This window comes from Echiichthys vipera, assembly GCF_963691815.1.
Source record: "Echiichthys vipera genome assembly, chromosome: 16".
Taxonomy (NCBI): Eukaryota; Metazoa; Chordata; class Actinopteri; order Perciformes; family Trachinidae; genus Echiichthys; species Echiichthys vipera.
Window position 1 is genome coordinate 9,099,051 of NC_139841.1, and position 12,478 is coordinate 9,111,528.

The following is a 12,478-nucleotide window of genomic DNA, read 5'->3' on the forward strand; positions in this document are numbered from 1 at the left end:
ACCTATGAATATGTTTTTTACATTGGAGTGAAACCAACACCAAACCACTGTCTACCATGAATCTTTGCATGTAAACTATTAATTAAAATCGAGAGTGTTTTTGACATCGATACAGTATCAAAAAACAAATAGTTTCAGCCCTTTTGATGGGTTCGGTTAGTGCATCAGTCCAGGGGCCAGGCAGATGCTGCATCACATTAGTAGTCTAAGACTGCTCCAAGCTGCTGCTGGGCCACTAAAGAACCATCAATCACAGACACGTTTCCACCCCCACAGCCTTTAAAACCAGTCACCAGCCCTCTGCTCTGATCCACAGACCCTAGACTAATTCCACAAAGCAAGGAGGGACCTGCAGTGGGCACATTCAAAAGGACAATAAAAATACATGTCAAGCCAGGTTTATGTGTTCCAGTAGCAAAGCAGACTACTTCTCAGCATGCTATATGGTTTGAAATTCTGACATGTACTCTATGGTGTCATTACCTGATATAGAGTATAGAGGCTACTAATGTACAAAATAAACCAATACACTGTGTCCAGCATTCACTCAGCTGCTGCTTCTGGAGGCAGGGATCTGTTAAAACATATTTTAGGACTTATTCAGCCATGTGTTTGCGATGTCTGCGGGTTGATGGTATTTTTCAGTGAGTATTTATTGTACTGCGGGTTTGGCTGCTTCCATAGGGCTGCACCATATGGGGAAATCCTACTCATGCATGTCGGTGGGAGCAGCAGCAGAGTGAGGGTTTGAAAGAAGTGTTTAAAACCTGCTTCAATGTGAAGGCAGGTGGCCTGAAGCTGAAGGCTAATCAGACAATATTTGACATACAAATGCTCAATGGGTTTTAAAATGTCAAATATATTTAACTCTGAGAAACATACACACGTGTGGATGTGAAGGCCTGGGAACTCGGCCATGGCTGCTAAAGTCCCATCAACACAAACGTGGTGAGCAAAGCAGGGAGGGAAATGCCTCAAATAAAGGGACCGTGGTAAGTACTGCCACATGTTCTATTTACACACACACACACACACACACACACACAGACACACACTGCAGAGAAACTGTAATCTGTTCTTTGATCTAGCTTGGTTCAGTGGAATGTGTTGTGGTTACTAGGCCTGGCAGATCGTCAAAAAATATTTTCCTTTTTTTAATACTTTATGGCTATGTTGACACACACACAAACACACACACACACACACACACACACACACACACACACACACACACACACACACACACACACACACACACACTCACACAGTAAATAAAAATGTCTGTTGGCACCAAGAACAATTTTGTCTTATTAGAGTGTAGAAGAATTAGTGGCTGTTGTTGACATGCACATCAGCACAAGCCTGATGCTGCGTCCCTCCCCGTTTTTTATTGCATTTGACCTGTCCAAATGATGGCTGGTCACCTTCTAACACGGCAGCTGTCTGTACCATTATTTACCCACTGCTCCTCTAACCTTAATGTTTAGAGAATTCTCATGAAAACCTATGCCAAAACAATCTAACACACGACCCTCAGTCGTTGAGTGAGCTTGGAGCAGAGACAACTTCCTGTCTGGCTGTGCCTCTCCCCCGACTCACTCCTCGGTCACTTCCTGTCTTTGTCAGCCTCCTCTGAGTCACAGACTTACAGTCACAGACAAAAGAACTTGAGACACTCAGGCAATAGAGACGCACAAAGTGATGATTGTGCATAACAGACTTCACATACAATAAACAGATTGTCAATCAGGCATTCTGTTGGTGAACCAACCATTTATTATTAATGAAACAGGAAACTGTATTTCTCTTTTTTGTTAGGACATTTTCCTGTACAGAACAGCCTTTCCATACCTTTTTTTTTTAATTTTAAGATTGTGTATCCATAGTTCCGCAGAGGCATGTATTGACAATATAACACATTTGTTGCAGTAGTGGTTTAATTGCCTGTATTGACATCTGTCACCATAAACATAAGCATGTTGTTACTGTAATGTTTTCAAGGGAGGGGGTTGTTCTGGGCTGGTCGTTTCATTAGGAACACCAGTATCATTGTGTTATGGGTTCCAAATATTTCTTGGTCAAATGCGAAATAGAATCACTTCAGTGGAATTTGTTAGGGCTGGAGCCAAATATTCAACTATTCAGATAAGCCTGTGAATATTCTCATGTGTCCAGGTCGTCGTTATCCCCAAAGCAATTTCAGTCAAAAGCAAGTGGACTTGGTTATTTGTCTAGGAAGACGTTTCACCTCTCATCAGAGAGGTTAAATACCTGGATCTCCACACCAGATAGCTGGACCAGTCCCAGCCTGGCCAGATGACTTGAACATGGACATGAACTGATGAAGCCTCTCTGATGAGAGGTGAAACGTCTTCCTAGACAAATAACCAAGTCCAGTTACTTTTGACTGAAATTGCTTTGGGGATAACTATTCAGATATTTGTTCGTTGGCTGTGTACTCAATGCCTTTAATTAAACCTAAATAAATGTGTTGGAGTGGTGTTTCTATTTTAGCTCAGTGAGAGAGTTTTCACAACTGTCATTTACATTCATGATTCTCTCCTGTCCCCACTGGGGCTGGCAGTGCAGCAGGGAGCTGCAGGAGCAACTCAGCAGCCAACTGTTGCTCTGTGTACCAATATTAGCTGCTCTGTTTCAACAGTGGTAGGGTTTGAAAACGTGTGTGCAGGCTGAAAATCACTGCGATGTTCTGAGCAGAGGAAGTCTGCTAGCCTCTAGGCTAATTAATGATAACTATTAATAAAGTGTAAACACTGAAACATTGCAGCACTGTGCCGTCCATATCCGCCGACAACAGAGCAATGTCTGGCTGAGGCACGTTATAACCCAGTCTGCTCGGCTCAATAAATGGTATTCAGGACAGCCCTTAAGTACATTACTTAGTGTAAGTGTTTAAAGTCATAATATGTACGATTTGAGACACCTTGTTTCTAGCGGCCTCATTGGCAGTAAGGTGTAACTGCAGGCAAGCCTGTTCTTTCAGAGCCCTCCATCTTGTCAGGTTCATGGTCGCTATATGTGTTGACTTTTTTTGCTCTTTTGTAAACTTTATTGAAACACATTCACCTCTCTCCTTCTAGTCAACCCCCTATATGTTACCCTCTTAAACACACACACACACAGACACACACACACAGACACACACACACACACACAGAAGTCGGAGGTTCCCAATTTCAGATCACAAGTGAACGCAGGATAACCGTTAGTGACGAGTTCCACCCGCAGACCAACCGCCATCTGCAGCATCACTAACATGGCAGCTTATTTGAATGTAGGGAGGGAATGTCGCCACAGCCACATAGATTGTAATACTCGGAAAAAGGCAAGTAGAAGTGCTTTCATTAGTGGGTCATATGATCAATCACCATTGTTTGAACTCACTCTCTGATAGATAGTAAATAGAATCTTATGGATTATATCTTTAAGCCCAGTTTAAAGATTTAAAAAAAGACATTGCTGCTATTGTTGAAGTTGTGTTATATTATTCATAGTAAACTTAAATAATTGCAAACATCATTTCAATAGAGGCTGGGTTGGTAAAAATCAATTCTATCGTTTACTTACACGCGTGCATCAGAAGGACTGCTGCTCCCACATGAGAAAACAAAAGAGCAAAAACTGCTCTGAAGGACAAACTGCTAATTATAGGGATGTTTTATTCCATACACCTGTTTATACTCTTGTGAGGGATGTATGACTTTCAGCACTCCCTGTCCCTCAGTGCTGTGGCCTTGAGAGAAGGAGAGAGGTAGCTAGTGTTGTATTTTCATCCCTTAAACACAACCACATGATAAGGACCAACTTCCTAAAAACACGCATGTTGCCGAGTGCTTTTTGAGCTGCCTCTATTGTCCCGTCAGCTGGGAGGGGCAGTAACTAGGGCAACCACATGAAATCTTCCCTCCAACAAGCCAACATCTTCCTGTTTTCAGGGATGACACAACTGTGTGTGATAGGGGCCGAGTGTGCATGTGTTGTCCTACAGACGCCCCACAAGAAATGACTCAGATGTTATGGAAACGGTTGTTGTGTAGGAATCTGCCAGAAACCAATTAAATGCCCACACGTTTTTCATCTCATACCAAGTCAACATCCATCTATTCATTATGGCATTCTGAGACCTTATTTAAATACAAGAAGGAAATCATGCATTCAGGAATCATTGAAAAAAGTATCCAACAACCTTGCTGTTAGTATTTCAGCCAACTGCATCTTCTTTTAAAAGAGGGGAGAAGGGGGCCCTGTTTCTGTATTGTTACCAAGTTCTGCTCTTTTCTGCCCCCCACAGGTCTGTCAGAGGACTGCACTGTTCAGACGCCAGCTTTCACTGACGCTGTGAGACTTCAAAGACAAGCCAAGGGACACTACGGGACCTGGGATATGATGTGCGGAGTGCCCCCACAGGTCAGGACCTATGATTACTATACAGCTGTGTGTCCCAGCTCAGAGGCTGGATCCTTTAAAGTCTGCATTTCTAGATCTAAAGAATGGGTCCACGAGGACCTTCCTATTTTATGTAAGTTCAACTTACTGTAAACCGTTCCTTGTTTCCCACTGCAAAAGTATCTACACATTGCTGGTCGTTCCATGCCAACTTCCAGGCGATACACTTGGAAATTACATTACAAGTTGATGAGAAGCACCTGAATGTACCATTAGTCGCATTTGGGAGGTTTAGCCCTGCCTGCAGGTTCTCAGAAGGAACCATGTTTGAGGGCAACATCTCGGGATGGGAATCGAGAACCGGTTCCACTTGAGAACTGGTTCCAAATTGTCTGATCCATTGGAACAGTGTGCCTCCGAGCTTATCAAATAATCATTTTGATTAAGGATGGAAACACCAGAAATATTCTGAAACTATTTTCTACACAACATGGGCTAAGAATACCTCAATGAAAACGAAAGCTGTCCAAATACTCTCTCATGTCATCTGCTCTGTGTTCAGACTCCAAGAAGGGCCTGTATACATCTAGCTTTTTCCACACAGGAAATGGAATCAATGCAAGATTCGATAAAGAATCGGACTGACAAGCAGAATCAGTAATGGCATTTGGAGTCAAAATATATCAATTCTGACCACAGTACCACATCCTTCATAAGATACAGCTGCAGCTGAATGATTTTCAGGAACAATTACTACAGTCCCTGTTAGTGCCTGTCCAAAGTTCAGGTCAGGGCCATAGTTCAACCTATTCAGAGGCCACTAATGATGGATGACATGCATTTGTAGAAAAATACACAGGCATGGCTGCTTTCCAGAGAAATGCTTTTTCACAATGAATAATATAGCTCAGGAAAACACTCCATCTACTTCAAGAACACACACCCTTTCTTCACAAGAGAGCACCTACGCTAGAGCTTCAAAGAGACTGTAAGCAACGAGACCCCACCCCTCAACATACCAGCACACACACACACACACACACACACACACACACACACACACACACACACACACAGAAAGAGTCACGGTTGACTGGGGTCTCCCCTCTGAATGAGTCTCTTTCAGTCTCCTGCTAGCTTTCTAATCACTCTGTGTGTTTACAGCAGTCACTTTCTCTTCATTAATTATCATGTTTCCTATCCAAATTTCTCTCTAGCTCCCTGAACATTACACTGGGTTCAAATGTTGTTCATTTCTGCATGTAATAAAGAAGATTGTTTAACTGGATCAGACGACAGTGCTATAAGACACTTTAGGAGAACATACAGGGTTTTTCGGTATGAGATTTTCCCATTTTCCAGAGTCTCTCCCTTTCAGACATTCCTGTGGATTTTTAATCTATTATGTGAATACAGAAGGGGAAAATAAGCTGCAGATGGCCATCAGACCTATATGCAGAATTAGCTTTTATGAATCCAGAAGGGAAAACCATAAACCAAGAATTCAGATGTTTAAATATAATTGATAGTAAAACAAGCTGTCCCAATAAGTTTTGGGTGGAAATATGAATGTGTCTTCTTATCCTATATACTGTATGTGTATGTGTACAAATGAATGTGCTGTGAGTTGAGACAACAGCCATGTTTACAATATTTCCCTAAGAATAGAGTTTGCATTGAGCAAAGAGGAAACACCCACAAAACAAAAAAAAGCACATACTGTACAATACATTATTTTACTCACATTTGACACTATTCAGAGCATGCGAGCACCATAAACCCACCAGAAGTAATCCACAGTCAATTATGACGGAAACAGGAGCACATAGGTATAAATGGTAGCAACATAAAAGCCGAAATTTACAGCCATTTCCTTTTTTGAAAACCTGAAAGTGAAGTTTTACTTGCAAATGTATGAATATAAAACTTTGGCAAATCATACTATGAGATGAATTAGAAATGACTTATTCATATATTGTGTTGTGCAGTAATGTTATTAGTAGGCTAACACCTTTTTTCCTAAAATGACGAGTAAAAAACGAGTCTGCTGTGATAAAGGCCTCAGTTAACTAATGTAACTTTAACTTAACAGAGCCGAGGCCCGCGATAGCACAAGTAGCTAACACTTGCCATAGTGACTTGAAGAACACAGTCCCCGTCCCCATGGAGACGACAGAAGGCGAAGACTAAACTACAGTTGCTAGTTTAAAACTTTGTCTGACTTCAGCTCAAACCCTTTCACCGTCTGACGGGGAAACACCATGATTTCTTCCACAAAACAGTCCTGGCGCAACATAAACTGTTGATATGCTAGTCTGACTATATTTGCTTTATGCTACATTAACAACGATAGAGGTCTCATCAAGTGAGTCCCGAGCTAACACGTCCATGGTTTGGACTAGCTAGCAGGTTTATTTGCACCATTTTAGCAACACATTCCCAGTCAGTTGCTAGAGCAATTTCTCATAATCTTTTCAGGCATACAGTAGGCTGTTTTCTGGCACCATATTTTTTTCAACCTTTATTTTACTTTAAAAAATAGATTTAAGTGTGGAATACCACAGCCACCAATGCAACGCTAACACAATGAAAACACTTTTTAATTTAGCATTTCCAGTCAAACAGGCCTTTAGACAAACAATATACCTGTTGTTTGCCAAGTATTTCTGTTGCTCTGTATTCTGCTTTCGTCTGAGCCATTCATTACCCAGCAACATGTTTCACCAAATATTTAGTCCCGCTTAGTTAAAACCTCATAGAGCTGCTGAGCTTTGTGTGTGTATGTGTGTGCGTGTGTGTCAGCTGTGAGGGCAGTGCCCCTAAAGCCAGCCTTCCTGTCTCTCTGTATCCAGCTGTGTATCAATCGCCCCACTGTATCCATATAACCACAAAGGAAAGAGTGGCTGCTGTTTTTTAAGGTTTATTTTTGTTTTTCTTTGGGTGGGCGATATTGGCGGTAAAAGTAAAAATCCCACAGGACCATTAAGTGGAAATCAATCCAATATAATCCAGTCAGATTTATTATTCCCTTTTGCAAGGAAATCTCTACACATAAAAAATACAGTTAATATAAATTTACTAATAAAATAAAAGTGTGCATAAATAGCATACTGTACTGTATGTTGTGCGTGTACAGATTCTGGCTAATATGGTGATGGAGACCCTCCACCCAGAGCTGAGAAACCTGATTGGTCCTCGTCTGAAGGGGAAGCTGCAGCAGAGGCAGAGGCACTGGATGTTGGTGAGTTCCTGTCCAGCAGTCCAGTGCACGGCAGTCCTTCTGTAGGAACACAAGAGAGAATCACACATGTCCAGTCTGACTACATCTTTGAACGCCTCCCTCCTCCAGATCTCTGACGCAGTGTACAGGCAGGTGTTGTCTCAGACCAGTGGACAGTATGAAGCACTGGTTGAAGCCTGTGAGGCCCAGAAAGCTCCACTGGATGCCAGACTGCGAACCGACATGGACCAGATCATCGCGTCGAAAGAACACGTCAGCAGCAAGATACGAGGTGATCAAAGATCCCCATGCAACAGTGTTTTCTTCATGAATCTTCCTCTTTTTAAAGCACCCAGAGGAACGAACAGAGGAGGTTTCATGTTGCTTCCATTCATTTTTAGGCTGATGCAGACAGTCCATTATGCATTTTACTCTTAGTTAAATATTTTGGCCACACCACAGTCGGTGATGTTAAATGCTAAAACAGAGCGTTTCAGGCAGAGGATGAATACAGGTTTATCCAGACAGCATGAGAAAAAAAAAATCATGTGTTTTTGAACATTAAAGCGTGGAAACAAAACATTTAGATGTTTATGTGAGAAGCACATTACACATTGATATTACTCATTGATATACCATAGTAATTGAAATGCACCTTTCAAACTAATTCAGCCCAAGTTTTAACCCAGGTTTCACTTGTATACAACCAAAATCATGCTTACTAGGACATTGTCGTCTGTAAAAACCAACAAACAAACAACTAACAGTGTTTACTATCTGAAGAGACCATAACTAATCTACAGTATACTATTCTATAGACACCTATAATGAGAAAGAGAGGGGGCTCCAGTTAACACTTTTAGAGCGCAGACCCCTGCCAAGGCCAAATGCCCTATCATGACTTGTTAACAAAAGTAAAAAGTAAGTTGTGTATCCGCCCTGTGTTTCAGATCTGCACTGAATGGGTTCTTACATGGCTCATGCTACACCCTTCCACCAACTTTCATTCAAATCGAGCCAGTAGTTGTAACGTTATCTTGCTGACAAACAGACAAACAAACCAAACCTTGTGAAAGGTAATAAGATCCAGGGGAGTACATTCGGATCAACAATTGCTGACGGACATAAATAAATATTCCATGTTTCATTTTTAATGATATTTACCTGAGCGACGCCTCAGTTTACCTACTTACACATGTCTAACATGCTTTGCAGTATGACTTGGTTCACCTGGTGCTCACTGTGTGGGTAACATGATCTTCCCGACCTCAAGTGCATTTCATTGTTCCCCTATACTGTTTGCCTGGGTGGCTGGTGGCTGTGCTCCCATTGGTTTGAGGATTATTGGGACGGCTAAGAGATCATTTTGGTCACTAATTAACGCCACACTGCGCAAGTTTTTGGCGAGTTTGTTTGGACATTCGCAACCAACAGGGCCTTTCCTCTGTTACTGATCCTTCCTTACGTACACAACATTTTCCAGCTCTCTGTTGTTTTCCTCTGTCACTCGCTCATTCTGTTTGGTTAGCTGGCCTTCGACGCACCACGGCATCCACCCTTTGAGCGCAGAGGCTGTCAGCTTTCTGTTCAACAGCTATCTTGGCACAGGCTGCTCACATTTGTCATGTGTACTGTTTCCCTTCGAGCTAAAGTGGCAGGACTGCATTCCATCACTTGCACTATATTTCTGACTTTATCCCACAGATAAGGCTCCAAAAGTCACCTGTACGAAATGATGCAGATTCAAGTTACATGAGGGGAATGCAGAGCTTTGAGAGACGTAACCCTAGCCGTGGATTTCATTTTGGCAGTCTCTCTTAGCACATGTTATATTTCCAACAATTGTATCTGAGAGTTGTGCGAAAGCTGCAGGCCTTCCACTGAAACTGCACAAGTGTGTTTTCTTAAATGTCATGCATACCAACCATTTCAACCTGGCAATAAACAAGACACTGTATACTGTGTGCTATTAGCAGACTGCACAAACTAACCATGGATATGTTCTTTTCTTCTGTCCTCCATGTGTCGCTGCTGACGTGCAGCTCTGGTGTTGCCAAAGTCGGAGCAAGTCCTACTGACCAGTGTCCAGCCCTACATCAGCTCCATCCTGGAGGCCCTGATGGAGCCCACCAGCCGAGGTTTCTCCGAGGTCAGGGACGTTTTCTTCAGGGAGATGGTGGAGATCAGCAAGAACTCGCTCAACGGAGGGGGCAAAGACAAAATGGGAGAAGTGAGTCAGGCTTTGCTGACCGCGGATATTTCTTTCACTCTTTCTTTCTGTGCATGTGAGGTAATAGTTTCACTCAGTAATCCTACATCTCCAGTAACCTTTGATAACCGAGGTGATGGTAAGGGTATTTTTACTGCCAATTGCGTTGTATAACTGAGCACCTTGAAGCTGCATTCATTTATAGAGCTGCAGAGGTAGTTGGTAATAATTACCTCCACGAGGGTTATTTTTTTGGTTTGGTTTGTTTGGTTTTATTCAGCAGGATTAGAACCCTAACATTGCTCGATTTTCATGAACTCTCCCTTCTAGTTCTCTGTTGGTTCGTCACTGTGACCCCCATTCACATGACACACAGTCATATGATTCAGTTTTGAAATTTTAATTAATGCAGCTTGCATCACCGGCGGTATCAGGAAGTTCATTTTGCTGTCACCCAAAAAAAAGCAAGGCATTTTTTCTACATCTGTTTCTTATGCCTGTGTGAAAGCACAGACAGAAACCTCACTAAGCTTTATTTGTGTCAGGAACAACAACACTAATTAAGCTTTAATTTGGTTCTACTTTCTCCATCTAAAACTAAACTTTAGTTAGAGAGAATGATTGAAGTGTTGAATGTGAAGAGTATTGACGGGTTTTTGATTATGAGTGTTTAAAAAGGTGAAGAGAAGGTGTGTTTGTCGAAGCTTTGGTCACCTTAGTTCTCCTCTTTATGTCCTCAGGTGCCCTCGGCCATATAGTAAAAAGTGAGATTTCCATGTCTTTTCTGATCCTAAAGCAGGTTGAGTTGTTATAAAGATACTGTGAAAGTTTTAAAACACTCAATCGACAATGCACACAGCCTGTATTCAGAAACTGTCTTTAAACGAGGTGTCAGGACTTCCGTACAGTTCCAATGTCACAACTATACTATATATAGGTAGAAAGTGCTGCTACAGTGGTGTTACAGACATTCCCTGACTGCAATGACGTGTAAGGAGAGAGTGAAGATATGGAAGGCTGAGAAACACTGACCAATCAGAGAAGACTGAGTGGTAAAAACAGAGTTTCAGACAGAGGGTGAATACAGGTATATTCAGACAGATAGTATAAGAAAAAAAAAATGCGTTTTTGAACATTAAAGCATTTAAACATGTTCGAGTAGTAACCCAAAAATACAAGTAGGAACCTGAAGAAGAGCACAATATATGACCTGTAAAATAAAAGAAAACTTTATTATTGTTGCTTTAACAGACGCACTTTTGCTTGCATCATCAGCTGTCATTGTAACAATGCATGAAACAAAGGTGTGTTTTTCAATCCTTGGCCACTTTAGTGCTTGACGTCAGGGAGTGTTCTCAGCTGCACTCCGGGACCTGAACAATCAACTCAACCTCTTTCTCTGCCTGTAAGGTGTGACCCTCCTCTCTTTGTCTTCCTCCCAGCACATGGAGAGGCTGTCCATGCTCGCTTTCCACCCAGTGAAGATGCAGAGCTGCTACGAGAAGGTGGAGCAGCTCAATCTGGAGGGGCTGCAGCAGAGGTTCGACGTTGCCAGTCCTTCGGTGTTCGTCAGCAGGGCTCAGATCCTCATGAGGGAGGTGAGGTGCTTCGGTTTTCTCTCAAATGATATGAATAATCGTCATAAGAGAACACACAACCTGTTCTGCCTGTGGGGAAGTATCTGCTTCCACCTGCTGGACAAAAAGAGTACTGAAGCTAAGCTGTGGTTAACTGTCACTACCAGCATCAATTGGTTTCTTATGCTGCTGTATAACTTCTCTTCTTCACAGCAAATGGACAATTCCGTGTACACATTTGAGCAGCTGCTCCACCAGTCTTTAGAGACCCAGGGTGAATATGACATGTGCAAGACCATCCAGGGATGCCAGGACAGGGTTCTCAAGGTAAAATAAGAACATTTAAAGTATCAGAGTGGACAAACAGACGACAGCAAAGACAGTAACACCATCAAGTGGTTTCACTATTTTAGCTGCAGTCACAAAATAAAGAATAATGCTATAAAGACAGACTTTTAGGGTCAGTTCCCCCCATTAGCCTTATTTAAATCTTGGAGAGGTGAATGAGACAATGCTGATAGAAATCATAATAGAAATCTAAGCTTTATTTAGTCAGACAGAATCTGGATATACTGTTTATTTTCCTTATCAGAGGGACTCCGCAGAAGGAAATGTTTGAAGAATTGAATTGCTTAAGTAAATACGATTAGTGTAATGAGTGGAAAAGCGAGTATTATTGTCATTGAGCTCACGTGTTTCTGGTCTTTCCATGTCAGAAATATGATTACGACAGCAGCACAGTGCGCAAGAAGTTCTTCAGAGAGGCTCTGCTGCAGATCATCATCCCATACATGCTGCAGCAGCTGTCGCCAACCTACTCACCCGTGAGTGGCAACGCCTCAAATCACCTTTCTTCACACTTTGTCATTATACACTTTCCATCTATTTATATGCTAATGGTGACGAACTATGCATTTCTGATGGACCCACTGGCAAAAGCAGCGCCAACATTCACAAGAGAAATTACAGATAAGAACAGCAGTACAAGAAACACGAGCCAAGAGAAAAATATGGACAAAACAAACAATTAAGAACATGAACAGCTGATTTCCTACAACCCCTTTG

General features: G+C 42.0%; 1 protein-coding gene across 1 annotated transcript in view; it reads left to right on the forward strand.

Moving 5' to 3' along the window:
- Nucleotides 1-12,478, forward strand: part of niban2a (niban apoptosis regulator 2a) — a 31,918-nt gene that overhangs the window by 15,415 nt on the left and 4,025 nt on the right. Inside the window, exons 6-12 of the mRNA XM_083929952.1 lie at nucleotides 4,313-4,428; nucleotides 7,544-7,648; nucleotides 7,757-7,919; nucleotides 9,670-9,857; nucleotides 11,279-11,434; nucleotides 11,627-11,740; nucleotides 12,130-12,237. Of these exons, the coding sequence (XP_083786078.1) occupies nucleotides 4,313-4,428; nucleotides 7,544-7,648; nucleotides 7,757-7,919; nucleotides 9,670-9,857; nucleotides 11,279-11,434; nucleotides 11,627-11,740; nucleotides 12,130-12,237 (950 nt within the window). The remainder of the gene's footprint in view (nucleotides 1-4,312; nucleotides 4,429-7,543; nucleotides 7,649-7,756; nucleotides 7,920-9,669; nucleotides 9,858-11,278; nucleotides 11,435-11,626; nucleotides 11,741-12,129; nucleotides 12,238-12,478) is intronic.